This window comes from Coregonus clupeaformis, unplaced genomic scaffold (assembly GCF_020615455.1).
Source record: "Coregonus clupeaformis isolate EN_2021a unplaced genomic scaffold, ASM2061545v1 scaf0151, whole genome shotgun sequence".
NCBI classification, from domain to species: Eukaryota; Metazoa; Chordata; class Actinopteri; order Salmoniformes; family Salmonidae; genus Coregonus; species Coregonus clupeaformis.
Window position 1 is genome coordinate 98,167 of NW_025533606.1, and position 21,073 is coordinate 119,239.

The following is a 21,073-nucleotide window of genomic DNA, read 5'->3' on the forward strand; positions in this document are numbered from 1 at the left end:
TCCATTCTCCTCCATTCGGCGTTGGCCCACTCCAACGCCTTGCCGGTGAGACAGGAGATGAGGGCTGAGACGCCTCGTGTCCCGAGGCGCCGGGTGTACGGTGGCGAGGTAGAGCTCCACTTGCAGCAGGAACCCTTGACACCCGGCAGCGGAGCCGTCGTACGCCCTCGGGAGCGAGAGCCGAATCCCACTGGGTTCCGGAGATGGGACAGGAAGACTGACCGATGGGGATGGTTCGGCAGGTGGGGTCGTGGGTACCCCGCTGGTTTCCCCATCGGTGGAGAGTGTTCATCACCCCCTCCAGGGCATGACAGACCTGGTGAATCCGGTCCTCCTGTCCACGAAGACGTTCCTCCAGGCTTGCTGTTGGCGCGGTCGCTCCTGCTGATTCCATGGATGATGTGTGATTCTGTCAGAGTGTTGCGTGTGGATGTAGTGAAGGGAATCAAGCGCAGGGACAAGGATGTTCTTCAACAGACTTTTAGTACTTTCCAAAACAGGAATGAGTCGCCAACCCAACGGGCGGCACGAACAATTACGCACAACACACAGTGCGGAAAACAAGAAAAAGCGCACGCAGTCGAACTCTCGAAATAACAACAAACGAGAGAGAAAACTCCTCGGAGGCAAGCTGACAATAACAATCACACATAACACCTGACCCGAATAAACGAAACTAAATAGGGAACACAATCCAACACAAACAAGGGACAGGTGTTACAAACAGACAAAACCAAACGAACATGAAACATAGAACGGTGGCAGCTAGTACTCCGGAGACGACGACCACCGAAGCCTGCCCGAACAAGGAGGAGGAGCAGCCTCGGCCGAAACCGTGACACAATGTGATTTTCTGGATTTTCTTTTCTCATTTTGTCTGTCATAGTTGACGTGTACCTATGATGAAAATTACAGGCCTCTCTCATCTTTTTAAGTGGGAGAACTTGCACAATTGGTGGCTGACTAAATACTTTTTTCCCCCACTGTATAAGCTATTGAATACCATTTCAATATTGTCAATGCAAAGAGGATCAAATCATCCATTTGTTTCTTTAACTTTAATGAACAGATTATTTATTGATTAGCCCTATAGGGTAAGAGGTTACTCAGAGGGAATGTTGTTCTCTCATGCTGTTTGTCTCAGTGGTTTACACGATTTCAGTCTAATATAATTTGTTGCCATGTGTGCTGTATATGTACTTGTTGGGTGTGTGTGTATGTTGAGTGTGTGTGCATGCCTGTGTATGTGCATATGTGGTGTGTGTGTGTGCACGTGTGTGTCTGTGGACGTGAGTGAGTGATTGATTGATCATCTGTATCCAGGCTCTCTAATAAAACCAACCTGACCCTGCTGCCTAGCCAGTGACAGTGTCACGATCAGTCGGATATAGAGGACCAAGGCGCAGCGTGGAAGGTGAACATACTTATTTATTTAATGATTACACGAACAAAACAACAAATCGATACGTGACGTCCAAAGGTGCAAAACACAAATCTACACAGGAACAAGATCCCACAAACACTGTGGGAAAACCACCTGACTAAATATGGTTCCCAATCAGAGACAACCAGCAACAGCTGATACTCGTTGCCTCTGATTGAGAACCACTCTGGCCAACATAGATATACAAAAACTAGACTAGACACAACGAGCACAAAACATAAACTCTACACACCCTGGCTCAACTTAAAAGAGTCCCTAGAGCCAGGGCGTGACAGACAGCTTTTGTCACGAATGTCGGTGGAATGCGGTAGGCCAGAGTCAAGCGCAGGACACAGAATGAGATGAAGAACCACTTTACTGAGTAGTAAAGAAATACAAGGAAAAACCTCCAAAACAACAAAGGAGGAGCAAAACCCGCTCACACTAATGACACTCGTACCATACAATAAACACGCACACCAAACAGTGGACGTGTACAGGTTAAATAGGCAGACAAACTAACATAATGGGGAACAGGTGCGCATCAACAGACAACAATCAAGTGAACATAGAAACATATAACATAGAGCGGCAGCAGCTAGTACTCCAGTGACGACGAACGCTGAAGCCTGCCCGAGACAGAAGGAAGGGCAGTCTCGGCAGAATCCGTGACAGTACCCCCCCCCCGGCCTCAGGGACGGCCAGGAGGACGCGGGGCGGGGCGAGTGGGATTGTTCTGATGGAATTCTCTCAACAAGGAGGGATCGAGGATATCCCTCCTAGGAACCCAGCACCGCTCCTCCGGACCGTACCCGGAAAAACAATATCTATACACAAATTAGCAACAGGAGGCTCTGGGTGAGTCGGGTGCCTACTCACCTGAGACGGTCGACAAGTGCCCTGCCTGCTGCCTCGACTTCCTGAGGACCCTCCCCTGCACCGACCAGCAGTGTGTCCTCTGCGGCCACAGTTGGTGCAGGGGACGGTCCCTCTCCCCGTCTCCCTAACCGCAACACCTCCGAGCTACATGGGGGTAGACTCGGAGGTGCTGGAGGATGGAATGGACGGCCCCTGATCAGAACATCCGTGGGCTGCCAACAGGTTATCCAACCTGATGGACATGTCCACCAGTTGGTCCAGGGTGAGATCGGTGTCCCTGCAGGTCAGCTCCCGATGGACGTCCTCCCTTAAGCTGAAGCGATACTGGTCGATCAGGGCCCTCTCATTCCATCCCGCACTGGCTGCTAAAGTTCTGAACTCCAACGCGAACTCCTGTGCGCTCCTCATCTCCTGTCGTAGGTGGAACAGACGTTCACCCGCCGCCTCCCCTCTGGTGGATGATCGAATACCGCCCGGAAGCGGCGGATGAAATCCTCGTAGCGGACAGTACGTGCATCTATTCCTCCCCACTCGGCGTTGGCCCACTCCAGCGCCTTCCCCGATAGACAGGAGATGAGGGTGGACACGCTCTCGTATCCCGAGCGCCGGGTGAATGGTGGCCAGGTACAGCTCGACCTGGAGGAGAAATCCCTGGCACCCGGCAGGTGTTCTGTCATATGCCCTCGGGAGCGAGAGCCGAATCCCACTGGACCCAGATGGTGAAGCGGTGACCAGTGTTGTAGGTGGTTGAGTGGTTGGAGATGGTGACGGGAAACCACCTCTCTCCCATCGTTCCATTGTCTGGAATACTCGTTCCATGGTGACCCCGAGAGTCTGAATCATCTCGGTTCACGGCTACTCCTGCTGACTCCATAGTGGTGCGTGTTTCTGTCACGAATGTCGGTGGAATACGGTAGGCCAGAGTCAAACGCAGGACACAGAATGAGATGAAGAACCACTTTACTGAGTAGTAAAGAAATACAAGGAAAAACCTCCAAAACAACAAAGGAGGAGCAAAACCCGCTCACACTAATGACACTCGTACCATACAATAAACACGCACACCAAACAGTGGACATGTACAGGTTAAATAGGCAGACAAACTAACATAATGGGAACAGGTGCGCAACAACAGACAACAATCAAGTGAACATAGAAACATCTAACATAGGGCGGCAGCAGCTAGTACTCGGTGACGACGAACGCCGAAGCCTGCCGAGACAGAAGGAAGGGCAGTCTCGGGAGAATCCGTGACAGCTTTGATAAATGAACATCCGCCAGCCAATGTCTCACAAATAGGTTTTCTATGCACGCGTACACGATCACAATAACACATGCAATCTCTCCCACTCATTTCCAACATAGAATACATACCCATGAACACACACGCACATGCTTGTACACACAAACACATACACACATGCTGGAAAACACACACACACACACACACACACAAACACACTCACTCACTCTCTCTCTCTCTCTCTCTCTCTCTCTCTCTCTCTCACACACACACAAACACAATACACACACACTCTCTCTCTCTCACACAAACACACACACACACAATAAATGATATGAATGACTCTACTGTGACAAGCTCCTGTACAGGAGCTCCTGTGTTGCTAGGGGAAGGAATTAGATCCATTCATATTTGCTTAAATGAATGTTAAAGTAATTACAGTTGCATAGCAATTGCAATGTTTGCTCTTTAAAAAAATATCAATTTGGAATATGGGAGCATATCAAACCAGTTTATTACAGTTTATTACAGGATCAGGTTACTACAGCATTTGAAATGGTAATCTTATAATTAATTGGTATGAATTTAAACACATGATATGTGATTAAGTTTTGGTTTACGAGCAACTGTTATTACAAAATAATTTATAGTGTCTCTTTTGTGTCTCCAAGCACTCACTACACGAGAATCTATAGATGGATGGATGGCGTTGTTTTTGTGGCTGACTGTCAAGGTTAGGTTATAGATACCTCACGTAGCTTTGATGGTTAATGGTCGGTACTACCACTCTTGTGTGTAAAATGGATTGATAAATACCCCCAGTAACCCTACCTGCACCAAGTGCTCATACCCCCACCTCTACACCCCTCCACACCCCTATTGGCCAATAGGTGCCCCCCTCAAGGCACCTTGGGGTAGGACCCCTCCAGGTGAAGGGCCTCTGAAATAAATAAGGTCTCTGTTTGGGCCGCACCATGTAACCCTGGGAGTACTGTGTGATGGATTGATCTGTTACCTCTCTCATCTGAGTCCATCAATCATCTGTGCTTTGGTGCTGGTGTTTTCAGCATAGGAATTTTCCACACTCTACTGCTCCCCGGCGTTCGCCGCCGCCGGGGATTGGTGACGAGGGTATTAGCTATCGCTTTTTTTCTCTGAGTGCTCTGAAACATGATTTGTCATCAAATTGCAACAGTACAGTCAAGTGCTCACTAAGCATAGTGAGAGTCCTTCACAAACAGAAATTGAGAATATGCTTTGAAAAGGAAGCCTTCATTAGACTTAGCAATGAGATCTGCTAGAGACAGGAAAAACATAATGGTTAAGTTCACTTTTTTATTTATTTATTTATTTTATAAGGGGTAGATCAGCTTTAATATTGCAGATAGATTGTAACTTCCATCAATGTAATTGTCTGCATCACTTCCAATCCCCCATATGTTTTATTTCTCTCGCAAATATATATATTGTGACGTCACGAGAGGCTACACAGCTTTCAGCGGGATTGCTCAAGTAGTGCAAGGAGACAAGGTTCAAACAAAACAAGGATTTTATTATAGGTCTTGGGAAATTACGAAAATATAACAAAATTCTGTTCTCTTGTGGCTCTTTAAGGGTTAACAGTTCAGGGATGTCTCTTCCACATCCAGAATCATAATTCTCACTCGCTCAGATAACTTTTCCCCAGCCTTACTGTAGTCCACGTTGCAGCTAGTGGCCAACCCAGCAAAAAGTCCTTCCAAATGTCTCTCACGTATTTCCACAGGTGCATATATCCAAAGGTGAGTATTTCCCAAAGGTAAGTATCTCCAAATCCTTATATTCCTCATGGAAGGGACGTGCAGCACTCTTGTCCTCCAGAGCCCAGGTTGGAGACTGTGTCTCTTCACCCCCACACACACCCTCAGTGTGTCTCTTCCCCTTCCCAAACCTTCAGCTCATCAGCTCCTCATTTGTTTCAGCTGCGTGGGAAGATTGGCCATAGAGGGGTGGAGTTCCCGACCATACCAGCAGATGGAGCCATAGCTGTCTGGGTTTGCAGCCACCTCAGGGGGATGTAACGTCCCTCCAGGACACAGCCTCTCGTGACATCCACATCCCCCTCCTCGGGACCGACGTCCTCGTCGGGTAAAGGCTGTGAAGAAGGCATCACGCCGGGAGAGGGCGTCCGCATTGCCGTGGTGCTTGCCAGCCTGCTCTCTCTTCAACTCCTCTACCTCTAGGACCAGGGACTCAGCCTCCTGTTGTCTCTCCTTGAGTTTCTTACTGAACGCATCAGCCTTGGTTTTAGCAGAGTTTAGCTTCTGTTGAGCAGCTTTCAGTTCCTTCTCTCTCTCTGCCTCCGCATTCTTCATCTTGTTCTCCAACACCTTGTACTTCTCCTCTGCCTTCTTCTGGACCTCCTTACTACTGCGCAGGGTCTCCTCACACTCCTCGATGGTCCTGCGCATCCTCTCCAGCTCCTCCTGTTGCTTATGGAAGGAGCTCTGTTGGAGTTTAGCCTGGAGGATATCTAACTCTTCTGTCTTCATGTCTAACTGTTGCTTTAACAAACGATACCTCTCAGCGGTCCCCTTCCAGACCAGACAGTTCTTTGTCCAGATTCTGTAGCTCCGTCTCTGTGTCGGTCTGGGCACCTGCCATCCCTATCAGAGCCCGGGGCGGGAGTGAGTAACTCGGAGGATTGCACCGGAGCCTTCCCAGGATGAGTCTTGCCTCTCCGTTTCCGAGGTACTCGGGTTATCCTCTCCTGAGACTCTCTCCAGAGTGGGTAAAAGGCTGGGCAGTCTCGTCCAATTAGGACAGGGACGGGGAGGGAATCAACCACCCCCCGCCGTCGTGTGTATGGTTCCCCGTGTGCTGGTCATTGTAAGTTCAGTAATGGGGTATTCTCTGGTGTCCCCATGGACACAGGAAACTGGGAGGACTTTCCCCGGGTCAGACACGTTGGGCCCACCAAATCTTACGCACCAGGGTGGCCCGGCTACCAGAATCCAGTAAGGCCTCCACATCATGGTGATTCACAGTTACCGGGCAGGTGGGGGGGTCGATCTGGGCCGCCATCTCGACTCCCAAGAGCGAGGCAAAACGGTGTGTGGGTGCTGAGCTGGAGGACTCGCAGTGGGCATAGGTTCATCGGCTGGTTTCCCACACTGCCAGGAGATATGTCCCATCTCCCCACACCGGTAACACTGTCGAGTTTCCCCCTCCTGGTGTACTCTTCTTGGACCCGCCTGGTTTCTGGCTCCCCCTGGAGCCGGGATAAGTCCTGACGTGGCTGGGTTCGAGACCTTGGGGTCCTTTGGACGGGTTCTTCCCATTTGTGGTGGGGCCGCACTCCTGGGGTCTTTTCGGGAAGCATTCAGCATCTCCGCTGTGGCCTGGTACTTTTCCACAGCTTCCACGGTCAGATCAGCCGTGGTCAAGGCCTGTTGACTGATGCCCGTTTTTGCCTCATAAGGCAGGGCGCGTAGGTAACGATCCACCACAACGGCCTCCACCACCGCCGCTGCTGTATTCCTCTGCGGATCCAGCCATTTCCTTGCGATTCGGACAAGTTCATGCATCTGCGCCCGAGGAGGTTGGTCTGGTTGGAAGGTCCAGCTGTGAAAGCGCTGGGCCATACCAAACTTTGTGAGTCCATATCTGCTGAGGATCTCCGACTTCAGGGCATCATAGTCAGTAACCTGGTCAGGGCCCAGGTCCCGGACAGCATTCAGCGATTCCCCGGTTAGAAAGGGGCTAACAGACCAACCCACTGTTGCTTGGGCCAGGCTTCCTAGTGGCCGTGGCCTCAAATGCATGCAGGTATGCCTCAATGTCATCGGTAGCTCCCATCTTAGATATAAAGTCACTTGCCTTTATTGGGCGGGTATTTTGGACAACCCTCTGTCTCTGCAACTGCAATTCCTCTGCCTTCAGAAGGTTGGCTTTCTTTTGCTCCTCCAAGAGAGCCACGTTTGCTTGCATCTGGGCGTGCTGGCCAGCAACAAGGGCTTTCAATATGTCCTCCATTTCAGTCGGCGGGGAGCCTACGCCAACTTGGAAAACTGGGTGATCAAACCTTCGGTATCCTCCTCTGACATGCACTATTAACGCTGAGCGTGCCCGTATTCTCCACCATCTGTGACGTCACGAGAGGCTACACAGCTTTCAGCGGGATTGCTCAAGTAGTGCAAGGAGACAAGGTTCAAACAAAACAAGGATTTTATTATAGGTATTGGGAAATTAACGAAAATATAACAAAATTCTGTTCTCTTGTGGCTCTTTAAGGGTTAACAGTTCAGGGATGTCTCTTCCACATCCAGAATCATAATTCTCACTCGCTCAGATAACTTTTCCCCAGCCTTACTGCAGTCCACGTTGCAGCTAGTGGCCAACCCAGCAAAAAGTCCTTCCAAATGTCTCTCACGTATTTCCACAGGTGCATATATCCAAAGGTGAGTATTTCCCAAAGGTAAGTATCTCCAAATCCTTATATTCCTCATGGAAGGGGACGTGCAGCACTCTTGTCCTCCAGAGAGCCCAGGTTGGAGACTGTGTCTCTTCACCCCCCACACACACCCTCAGTGTGTCTCTTCCCCTTCCCAAACCTTCAGCTCATCAGCTCCTCATTTGTTTCAGCTGCGTGGGAAGATTGGCCATAGAGGGGGTGGAGTTCCCGACCATACCAGCAGATGGAGCCATAGCTGTCTGGGTTTGCAGCCACCTCAGGGGGATGTAACGTCCCTCCAGGACACAGCCTCTCGTGACATCACAAATATATATATATATATATATATATATATATATATGTCACGGATTCTGCCGAGACTGCCCTTCCTTCTGGCTCGGGCAGGCTTCAGCGTTCGTCGTCACTGGAGTACTAGCTGCTGCCACTCTATGTTATATGTTTCTATGTTCACTTGATTGTTGTCTGTTGTTGCGCACCTGTTCCCCATTATGTTAGTTTGTCTGCCTATTTAACCTGTACACGTCCACTGTTTGGTGTGCGTGTTTATTGTATGCACGAGTGTCATTAGTGTGAGCGGGTTTTGCTCCTCCTTTGTTGTTTTGGAGGGTTTTTCCTTGTATTTCTTTACTACTCAGTAAAGTGGTTCTTCATCTCATTCTGTGTCCTGTGCTTGACTCTGGCCTACCGCATTCCACCGACATTCGTGACAGAAACACGCACCACTATGGAGTCAGCAGGAGCAGCCGGAGTAACCGAGACGATGGAGGAACGAGTCCAACGTCAGGAAATAATGATTCAGACTCTCGGGGTCACCATGGAACGAGTATTCCAGACAATGGAACGATGGGAGAGAGGTGGTATCCCGTCACCATCTCCAATCACTCAACCACCTACAACACTGGTCACCGCTACGCCATCTGGGTCCAGTGGGATTCGGCTCTCGCTCCTGAGTGCATATGACGGAACACCTGCCGGGTGCCAGGGATTTCTCCTCCAGGTCGAGCTGTACCTGGCCACCATTCAACCGGCGCCCTCGGGATACGAGAGCGTGTCCGCCCTCATCTCCTGTCTATCGGGGAAGGCGCTGGAATGGGCCAACGCAGAGTGGGGAAGAATAGACGCAAGTACTGTCCGCTACGAGGATTTCACCAGAGGGGAGGGCGGCGAGTGAACGTCTGTTCCACCTACGACAGGAGATGAGGAGCGCGCAGGAGTTCGCGCTGGAGTTCAGAACTTTAGCAGCCAGGCGGGATGGAATGAGAGGGCCCCTGATCGACCATTATCGCTGCAGCTTAAGGAGGACGTCCGTCGGGAGCTGGCCTGCAGGGACACCGATCTCACCCTGGACCAACTGGTGGACATGTCCATCAGGTTGGATAATCTGTTGGCAGCCTGCGGACGTTCTGATCGGGGCCGTCCATTCCATCCCCCCAGCACCTCCGAGTCTACCCCCATGGAGCTCGGAGGTACTGCGGTAGGAGACTGGGAGAGGGGACCGTCCCTGCACCAACTGTGGCCGCAGAGGACACGCTGCTGGGCAGGGCACTGGTCGACCGTCTCAGGTGAGTAGGCACCCGACTCCCCCAGAGCCTCCTGTTGCTTATTTGTGCATAGCTATTGTTTTTCCAGAAGTTTCCCCCCATTCCCAGCATAAGGCGCTAGTAGATTCAGGCGTGGCTGGGAATTTTATTGATTGCCAGTATGCTCGTAGTTTAGGGATTCCTACTGTGTCTGTTGATAAACATTTCCCTGTGCATGCCTTAGATAGTCGCCCGTTAGGGTCAGGCATAATCAGGGAGGTCACCACCCCACTTCTGATGAGGACGCAGGGGGTCATGAGGAGAGGATTAGCCTCTATCTGATTGATTCTCCTGCGTATCCTGTGGTGTTGGGACTTCCTTGGTTAACCATTCATGACCCCACGATTTCATGGCAACAGAGGGCTCTTAGGGATGGTCCGGTCAGTGTTCAGGGAGGTGTGTAGGAGTTTCCTTGGGGGCAACTACGGTGGAGAGTCCAAACCAGGTTTCCACTATGCACATTCCTGCCGAGTATGCCGATTTGGCTATCGCCTTCAGTAAAAAGAGGGAGACTAAATTACCACCTCATCGTCCGGGGGATTGCGCGAGTAAATCTCCAGGTAGGAGCTGCACTTCCCCAGAGTCACGTGTATCCTTTGTCTCAGGAGGAGAGGGCGGCTATGGAAACATATGTCACCGAGTCTCTAAGACAGGGATACATTCGGCCATACACTTCACCTGTCTCTCGAGTTTCTTTTTTTGTGAAGAAGAAGGATGGTGGTTTACGCCCGTGCATTGATTACCGTGGCTTAAATCAGATTACCATCAAGTACAGCTATCCATTACCCCTGATATCTAGTATGACGGAATCATTGCACGGGGCACGCTTCTTCACAAAATTGGATCTCAGGAGTGCGTACAACCTAGTGCGTATCTGGGAGGGAGATGAGTGGAAGACGGCATTTAGTACCACCTCTGGACATTATGAGTATCTTGTCATCTTGTCAATACGGGTTAATGAATGCTCCATCAGTCTTCCAATCATTTGTGGATGAGATTTTCAGGGACCTGCACGGACAAGGGGTAGTGGTGTATATTGATGACAGGGCGGCAGGTAGCTTAGTGGTTAAGAGCGTTGTGCCAGTAACCGAAAGGTCGCTGTTTCTAATCCCCGAGCCGACTAGGTAAAAAATCTGTCGATGTGCCCTTGAGCAAGGCACTTAACCCTAATTGCTCCTGTAAGTTGCTCTGGATAAGAGCGTCTGCTAAATGACTAAAATGTAAAATGTAAATGTAATAGTTATATACTCCACTACAAGGGCCGAGCATGTGTCCCTGGTGCGTAAAGTGCTTGAAAGACTGTTAGAGCATGACCTGTATGCTAAGGCAGAGAAATGCCTGTTCTTTCAGGAGTCCATCTCCTCCCTAGGGTACCACATGTCCACCTCTGGGGTGAAGATGGAGAGTGACCGTGTTTCGGCCGTGCGTAATTGGGTGACTCCAACCACGGTAAAGGAGGTGCAGCGTTTCTTGGGGTTTGCCAACTACTACGGAGGTTTGTCCGGGGCTTTGGTCAGGTAAGCGGCTCCCATTACCTCGTTGCTGAAGGGGGTACCGGTGCGTCTGCGGTGGTCAGCTGAGGCGGACAGGGCTTTTAGTCGCCTGAAGGATGTTTCTAACCCGTTTAGTTTTCACCCTTTCTTACAGGCCGGGCTCCCAGAATGCTAAGGCAGATGCTCTGTCCCGACTGTATGACACGGAGGAGAGTTCCGTGGAGCCCACTCTCATACTTCCGGCATTGTGTCTGGTGGCACCGGTGGTGTGGGAGGTTGACGCGGACATCGAGCGGGCGTTACGTAGCGAACCCTCTCCTCCCCAGTGTCCAGAGGGTCGTAAGTACGTACCGCTAGAGGTCCGCGATCGTTTGATCTATTGGGCTCACACGTTACCCTCCTCTGGTCATCCTGGCATCGGTCGGACAGTGACCTGTCTTAGTGGGAAGTACTGGTGGCCCACCTTAGCCAAGGACATGAGGGTTTATGTTTCCTCCTGCTCGGTGTGCGCCCAGTGTAAGGCTCCTAGACACCTGCCTAGAGGGAAATTACAACCCCTACCCGTTCCACAACGACCGTGGTCCCACCTATTGGTGGATTTTATGACTGATCTTCCTCCCTCAAGGGGGAACACAACCATCCTGGTCGTTGTGGATCGGGTTTTCTAAGTCCTGTCGCCTCCTTCCTCTGTCCGGACTCCCTACGGCCCTACAAACTGCAGAGGCCCTGTTTACACACGTCTTCCGGCATTACGGGGTGCCTGAGGATATAGTGTCTGATCGGGGTCCCCAGTTCACCTCAAGGGTGTGGAGGGCGTTCATGGAACGGTTGGGGATCTCGGTTAGCCTTACCTCAGGTTTTCACCCGAGAGTAACGGGCAGGTGGAGAGAATTAACCAGGAGGTGGGTAGGTTTCTGAGCTCGTATTGCCAGGACCGGCGAGGGGAGTGGTTGGTTTTCCTACCCTGGGCAGAGATGGCTATAAACTCCAACCGCCACTCCTCAACTGACCTCACACCATTCCAGTGTGTGTTAGGTTATCAGCCGGCCCTGGCACCGTGGCATCAGAGCCAGATCGAGGTACCTGCGGTGGACGAGTGGGTTCGGCGCTCGCAGGAGACCTGGAACGCTACACATGAACGCCTGCAGCGGGCCAGCAGGAGTCAGAAGGCGAGCGCCGACCGCTACCGCAGTGAAGCCCCGGTGTATGCACCGGGGGACCAGGTCTGGCTCTCGACCCAAAACATGCCCCTTCGCCTGCCCTGCCGGAAGTTGGGTAGGCGGTTTGTGGGCCCATTTTAAAGTCCTGAGGAGATTGAATGAGGTATGTTATAGGTTACAACTTATCGTATTAACCCCTCGTTCCACGTGTCTCTCCTCAGGCCGGTGGTAGCTGGTCCACTCCAGGAATCTGAGATACGGGAGTTTCCTCCGCCCCCACTGGACATCGAGGGGGCACCGGCGTACTCGGTCCGTTCCATCCTGGATTCGAGGTGTCGGGTGGGGGCCTGCACGTCAAGGGGGGTACTGTCACGGATTCTGCCGAGACTGCCCTTCCTTCTGTATTGGATCTTTCATTTCAGCTCATGAAACATGGGACCGGCACTTTACATGTTGCGTTTATATTTTTGTTCAGTATATACCGTCACAGCAGATTATATTTGTATAGTAGCTACAGTATGTGTCTAGCTGGAGGGTAGCAGTGCCCAAGTTATGCATGCTTATCTCAACTCTGAATCAGACCCTATGTGTCTAGCTATAGCTGGACGGTAGCAGTGCCCTCTCAGTGTCAATGTAAGGTGAATCCCTGTCAGGGTAAACCCAGCTGAAGTGGGCTGTGATGTTGGTGGGGTTCGGTGTGGGTAAGGGTGTGTGTGTTAGATGGGAGGCGACTGGCCGTGGCAGGGGAGAGACAACACACTGAGAGCCCTGTCACTGAGCCTTGTAGCCACTCATCAGATTTAAAGGTTTGGCGCAAAGTGGATGTGTGAGAAAAATGATGAGTGAGAAAAGCTCTGCAGTCCTCCAAGGGATAAATTCAAGTAAATCGCCCGGTAACACTATCTATCTACTGACCCTAGCTCTAACCCTAACCTTAACCCTTACCCTAAACTTAACCCTAGCCCTAACCTTAACCCTAACCCTTATTCTAACCCTAACCTTAGAAAGCAGTTACTTAGCAACATATAGTTTGTTGATAGTATAGAAAATCCGGACTATCCAAATAAAGTGTGACCAATAGCCCTAATATATGACATGGGGCCGATATTGTGTGTAACTTGACTGTACTGTATCAGCAGGAGAGGCGTATCAGCAGACATATGGCGCCAATCACTCAGCCATGTCACCTATGAACCCTCATGCCTGCACCCGCCATCCTCTCCACTGACCTTATCAGCTGACCTCAGTAGGCAATGGGTGAAAGGTGAAAGGTCAACAATGTGAGAGGCTTTCAGCACATACTGTAGGCTACTATTACATATGCTTTGACTATTTAGATTAAAAATAAATCTGAGGCAGATACAATAGAGGGCAGAGGAAAGCTGAGTTGGGGTTTGCAGGCAGGAGGCTGGCGTGATGATAAGAGAGTTTGATGTCTGTCTCCGCCATCCAAACCACATCAGACAAGCCAACCCTGGCTGCCTTAGCCACCCACTGCATTGCACAGTCTGGCCAAATTCAAATGACTCGGGTTAGAGAAACGATTGGCTAGAATCGCTCCCCTTCTCGCCTCCTGTGTTCTGTTGCCTCAGCTTCATGAATGTTTTTTTCGCCTCAAGATACGATTTTCATTTGCATATCTGCCGAGCTACACAACAACTGCATATAAGAATCGCACCCCTTTCATGTGCCAGGTTGCAGTGTTGTTGCATCAGATAGACACAGTCTCTGTGTTGAGCTCTGTTTAGGGGTGAACATGAAGGTGCACAGCGCATGTAATGGCCATTCCTGCGGTATATGTTGGCCTAGTTCCTATTCTTGTTATTACTCCATTCTCAGGCTTTCAGTTGGTGTGTCTCGCCTGCAACTCTTTTGCTCAGTAACACAATAAGGACACTGATTTCTCTGTTCACAGCTCTTTCCGTTACAGCCAGCCACGTATCGCATATTTATTCGTATGAGGAGAACAATACCATACCAATCTTGCTCTTAAGGGCTGTGGGATTGAATAAAAGCCTCTGAACATTTCTTATTAAGGTTGTGAAGGGAATTTAATAACCTCAAATGAAGTGCATCTAAAACCAGCCATTGGAGTATAGGGATCACAGTTCCTGCACTGAATACAATTAGGAATGCAGCGGGCTCCCGAGTGCGCAGCGGTCTAAAACACTGCATCTCAGTCCTCGAGGCGTCACTACAGACCCCCTGGTTAGATTCCAGGCTGTATCACAACCGGCCGTGATTGGGAGTCCCATTGGGCGGCGCACAATTGGCCCAGTATCATCCGGGTTTGGCCGGTGTAGGCTGTCATTGTAAATAATAATTTGTTCTTAACTGACTTGCCTAGTTAAATAAAGGTTATATAAATAAAAATGTTCATATTGGTGAGATAGATGCTTTTCATCTAGCCTGCACAATGTCACACCAGAATTCGAGATTAAGATGCAGACATGATAGCAAGCAAGTGCCACGGTAGTTTGCGTTTCAGGGCTGCTTAACTTTACTTTGCAGTCTTGGTACTTCTGTCTGCTTTATGTCTCTTAGCTTCAACAGTACAAGAATGCAGTATGATGTCCGGCACTGCAAGTCCCTATATCCCATGGTTCTGACTGTTCTGTGTGTTTTGCAGGTGGTCTGAGGGGAGCCTCCATCGTGGATTCTCTGGACACGCTGTATATAATGGGATTAATGGGACGAATACAATGAAGCAAAGGGAGTGGGTGGAGACCAGCCTGGACCTGAACTCGGTAAGATCAAACTCACTCATTGGATATTATCTCTGCCATTCATGTTGGAGGGACCAATCGTCTATCACAAACACGATCAGTAGTGGTCTTAGCGCTTCGGTTGATTTTAGTCCATCTATTGTCCCCTGATTGACCAAGTTTTCAATCCCTCCATCTCATTGGATAGTTACTCTACCATTTATGTTGGAGGACCAATCATCTACCCCAACACTATCAGTAGACTGTCTGAATTGGTCCTTGTTAGGTTGGCTACACTTAATAAAGTTCTCACCAGTGGTCTTAGTGTGTCAGGTTGATTTTAAGGTGATTGTCCCCTGACTGACCCAAAGTCATGTCCAGGGAGTTGGACAGTTTACCAGAGCTATATAGGACATTCCAGATGGAATAAAGAACATCCTGTGTGTCCAACCTGAACAACGGATCCATTCTAACCGATCTTTCTTACCGGTGAGATGGGATTATTTTACTCTTCCAGAACTCTGTGTGCTGTGGGATTGGATGAATAAAAGAGGGAGCGAGAATGTATGTGGAAGCATGGAGAGAGAGAGAGAGAGAGAGAGAGAGAGAGAGAGAAGAGAGAGAGAGAGAGAGAGAGAGAGAGAGAGAGAGAGAGAGAGAGAGAGAGAGAGAGAGAGAGAGGAGAGAGAGAGAGAGAGAGGAGAGAGAGAGAGAGAGAGAGAGAGAGAGAAGGGAGAGAGAGAGAGAGAGAGAGAGAGAGAGAGAGAGAGAGAGAGAGAGAGAGAGAGAGAGAGAGAGAGAGAGTAGAGAGAGAGAGAGAGAGAGATGAGAAGAGGTCATGGCCTCCCCAGTGAGTAATTCCATGATAATAGACTTCTTCTCGGGGTCGGGAACAGAGAGGTCTGCCAGTGTGGACATTATGTGGAAACTGAGTGAGTGAGATGATGGTTCCAGCCAGCAAGGTAAGCACCGCCAGGCTTTGTGTGCCCTGTTGCTAACGGACTAGTGCTAGGCCCTCCATTCCACTCTGTTTCCACACTTTGTGTAAGTCCCCCATTGAGATAGTTCATTTTGTCCAAAGGCTATTTGGTTTAGTCACTAATCATATAGTCGTCTCTCTGACATCCACTGGCTAATAGATGTCTTTAATGTGTTAAGGTGATACATTGTCTGACGTCAGCATTTTTATTGTCCATTCATTGATCTGGCTATTCCCTATAGCACTTCGGCTTTGTCCCTCTTGGGAAATTATACTGAAATCTACTCAAACCTCCTGAGTGACGTGTTTGATGTGCTCTTAGTAGTTGCTGTGAACTTACTGGAGGGCTAGACAATAGATGACAATAGATGTTGACATGCAAAGAACGGTACACCTGCACTATCATGGGTACATTCTTTGTACAGAACATGTAAACCATTTTAGACACACAATGCAAGCCATATCTCTCTTCTTTCTCACTCTCCTTTCTAACTCTCTACTCCCTCCCTTTCTTCCTCTGTTTTTTTCTTCTTCTCCCTCCCTCTCTCTCTCACTCACACGCGCTCACACACACAGTTTTTCAGTCTCTCCCTCTGGCAGCAGTGGGGAAATATGAAGATGACTATCAATGTGGGTGTGCAGCAGTAGCTCCTGGTCTTGGCAGAGAGAGCCACGGCAAGAGACACTCAGTAATGGCAGCCCATGACAAACAGCAACCTCGTCAGCATCATAAAGACACCCAGGGAGGATTTATACTCCCGGCTGCACTTTGTCACTGGGCTAGCGAGATCAATCTGTCACCATTTGTTTCTCCAACTCCTCCGATCAAATGTCCCAGAGGGTCTCCTCCTCTGAGTGGACGGATCACAGGACGCCAGGCCACTTTAGGTTGAAGTCACCATACTTTGGGAACTGGGGCAGGGATCTAATCGACGTATAGGGATTGTTCCAAACTTTGATCAGTTTTTAGGCTCAGCCATTTAGTTTTACAAAGTGGCGAAAGAGAATGTTAAGAATGCTACAGAATCTTGTGCACCTAATAAGAATCAAACCACTAACAACGCAGTCATTCATGCTCTATACCAGTGGTTCCCAAATTTGACAATGACAATTGAGTAATGTTGTATTGCAGCTGCCTTCTTGGGCGGGCTTCACTTGCAAAATAGACTCTGTCTCAATGGGCTACTATTATGGTATTAAAGAAAGTCATTACACTGCCATATTAACTGAGAAAACATGTATTGTCAGTTGAAGAGAACAAGCCATTTAATTAGGCGACCAGTTCAGGAGTGGGGTGTAATAAATGATCAGACTCAGAACATGACATCAAAACCAGTCCAATAATGTTAATGAACAGTAACACATACCAGTGTTTAAAATAGAAAAAACAACAATCATTAGGAATTCTTAATCATCAATTACCATGTGAATATTTTCACAACCTTGAAAAGGTTTTTTTTAAGGTGCAAGTTTTTAACCAGTTCAATAAAATGTAATATGAATGTCAGAATTAACTAACAATAATAATTCACATATTGAACAATAACTAATTAACCTGTTTATTTATTGTGTGTGTGTGTGTAGCCTATCTGTGGGAAAGCTGGGGGTGTTTCTTCAGTTTGATAAGTTATTTGAAGTCTGGGGTGATGGTTGACAGGGCAACTCGGAGGTCATGCTGGCTGTCCAGTTTGTTTCTGCTTTTAGTTTTCAACACGGCCATAGCAGAGAAGCCACTTTCACACAGATAGGTAGTGCTGAACGGTAGCATGATTCTGATTGCATGACAAGCGAGAGCAGGATACTCTCCCATTATGCTGCACCAGAACTTACCCATGGAAAGCCAGCGGACCTCTGCATGATAAAGCACCTGCTGGTGCTCGCTCCACATATCCCCGCAGAAGGCCTGGAAACACCTGCTTTTCGTGGAACTCTTTTTGATATAGTTGACACACTTGATCACATCCTGGAGAGTGGCGTGGAGCGCAGGCACCATGTTCCTCGCTGCCAATGCCTCCCTGTGTAGGAAGCAGTGGTTCCTGTTATGAGAATTATTTAACAAACTATTTCAGGGTCTCTGTGCGTCTCCCAAAAGGTTGTAATGCTTTTTGGATCAAGAAACGGACAGAGCTCCCAGTTGCAATAGTCAGAGATCTTTATTCATTGAGAATTCTGCCACAAAATGGTCGTACAATATCTTTATATGCACACGTCATACTGAAAATCCCACCCCTCTGTAGGCGGGCTGTAGTTTTCCACTTTAAAACTGCTCTCAGTTCACACACACACACATACACACACACACACACATACATACACACACACACATGCATACACACACACATGCACACATAGGCTGCATTCCTTAGTTATACGCTGTCCCTACAATATCCTGCTCACCATATTTCATACTCCTTAAAAAGCCTAACCGTTTTCTCTCCTCCCTAAATTGGGAGGCCTCTTTATCTTGGTTTCTCAGTTGTCTGTAGACAGTTCTCCTTGTCCTTTGTTGTCTGGCCTAACTCTTACTCACATTGCTAAATAGTAGCACAATGTCATAATCTTTACTGGTCCTACACTCACACATTACCAGGTAGTAGATTCTAACACATCTCACACAGTTTCAGAGTGTAATAATTAGTCACTACTAAGAAAGCACTAATCATACTTAAAACAAGAACATTTCACAACTATATTTAAGTGTGGAACATTTAGTCATTACTTTTAACCTGTATATATTTTAATTTCCTATATCAATCCACCCTTTGACTAAATTATCCACACTTTAATACACAGAAAATCATTACAATTACTTTTAAACTAGAGATTTATAGTTCTACGAAAACATCCAGTCTCAAACTATCTGAATCGTAGTCGTCCTCCACCAAGCCTGGTGGGTCATATTCTTCATTCCTTAGGTCGGAGTCCGGGATTGGGCCATATCTCACCATCTGTTGGGAAACTGCATACTCCAACGCCTTGCTCACCAACCCTCGGACACAGGGAGTAAGACAACATCCACAAAGAACAAACATACCCATAGAAGCTATAGCTGCACCCAGAACAGTTGCAACAATAGCTTTCCATTTTCCAAACATGTTATCAAACCAACCAATCATTGATGTATTCAACCCCCAGTTTTCAGCCCATTCTTTACTCAATGCAGTGAGACCTGCCAGTGCTCTAGTTACTGTACCATTTGGGGCTGTATTGTTGGGGATAAACATACAACAATGACCTCCCACCATCTTGTAAATCCGCCCTTCTCTGCTAAAAGCATATGGAGAGCCAACCTATTTTGTCAGGTCATGAGTGAGGTGGCGGATAGTTGGTCTGAAATTCCCTCAACTGCATCATCCCTTGTCTAATTAACAAACCTTTGTAGATGTAATTAATCCTGTCAACATTTTTCTCAATTGTAACCCACCAGAAAAATGTTGTTGTAAATCCTTCTCCAATTTGATCTGTGATTCGCATTACTTTGGTGTCTATAACATTGATAATCTCCAGGGTTCATGGTGAATTGGGGTGCCTTAGTATTATCCTTTTTAAGAGTGGTTATTTTAATATCAGAACAATTAGGTGAGGTTTGGTTTGATCCCAAATCTATCATACAAGAGAACATGGTCTGAGGCATAGGTGCAGTTAGAAGGGTTGGCCTACCTGTTGAACAGGCATAACAATTAGTTTGACCCAACGCCCTAGCTGTGTAGTTCATCCACCTTACCCAGAAGTTCTCATTTTAAATTCCTTCTACTTCTCCTTAAATTTTCCTGCAAGAGGAAATATTCTACCCTTGGTGGTTTAGTGCTATTTAGGATTCCTTCTGAGGGCCTTCCAAGGGTATTAGACGAGTTTTTTGGCACCTCTGGTGATAACATTAGATCTACCTGCTGTTTTGTCTCGGGGTGGAAGATTCATTTCTCTCCTGAAAAATTAGCCTCACACATGTATTTGCCCCGACATCATCAACACAGACTGTCACGATCGTCAAACACAGTGGACCAAGGCGCAGGCGTGATATGCGAACATACTTAATTATATTCACCACATGAACAAAAACAACAAAACGATACGTGAAGTCCTTGGTAACAAACACTAACCATACACGGAACAAGATACCACAATACACTGTGGAAAACAGGCTGCCTAAGTATGGTTCCCAAATAGAGACAACAAGCAACAGCTGACACTCGTTGCCTCTGATTGAGAACCACCCCGGCCAACACAGAAACACATGAGCTAGATAAAGAACCTAGAACACAAACACATAGAAACTACACACCCTGGCTCAACATAACAGAGTCCCAGAGCCAGGGCGTGACACAGACCCAATAGTTCCTTGCTATGTCATCTTGCATAATTGACTTTACCATTATCACCAGTTCCGTTTTACATTCATCATGGGTTTGATTAATTCCCCATCGGTGTGCTGCGTCCATTCCATTCTCATAGTATGTTCCCCAGATATGTTTAAACACCCTTGCCCAAGGACATGAGCGTTCCCCAGTGCAAATGTATTTACCATACCTTCTAGGACCTAACTTTCTTGTACACGCCCCCTTCTTACCAAAGCCCCCAAAACCTCATATCTATCTCTTCATGGGAGAAGTCGAATGGTATCTTGAATCCCCCATCTTGTCCTAAACTGACTTTAACTATAAAATAATCATTCCCCCAATAGTCTTTCTTGGTTTCAGTATTTCTACGAGATCGAATCAGTGCATCATTTCCCTGTTTAGGTTGACCTGGATTAAACCATAATATGGTTAACATGATGATGCAGCTCAGAGTCCCCCAAAATCCCCAAAACCGCCATCCCAATCCTGTACCTGACCCACCTGCCTGGTACTTCCCCATACCCACACCTCTATAAACACCCCACAGTGATGAAAGGTCGGGGTAGGGTTTCTTCGTTAACATAGTTTACCCCCGAACCCTAGTGGTCAGTTCTTCTCTTTAACTCTGTGTGTGTTCAACGGTGTTGGTATGTGGGCCTACCTTTTTGCAGTGTGTAACGTGGACCCAAGTGGCTCTCTCAGCTATTCTTATAGCGAAGGCAGTTACCAATAGGACTTGGTATGGTCCCTCCCAGCGTGACTGCTTTCAATGCTTTTTCCTCAACAATTGGATCCACACCCAGTCTCCAGGTTATATACTA

General features: G+C 48.2%; 1 protein-coding gene across 1 annotated transcript in view; it reads left to right on the forward strand.

The window, feature by feature from the left end:
• Positions 1–21,073, forward strand: part of LOC121557224 (mannosyl-oligosaccharide 1,2-alpha-mannosidase IC) — a 144,115-nt gene that overhangs the window by 22,334 nt on the left and 100,708 nt on the right. Inside the window, 2 exon segments of the mRNA XM_045213769.1 lie at positions 14,861–14,934; positions 14,937–14,978. Coding sequence (XP_045069704.1) covers positions 14,861–14,934; positions 14,937–14,978 — 116 coding nt within the window.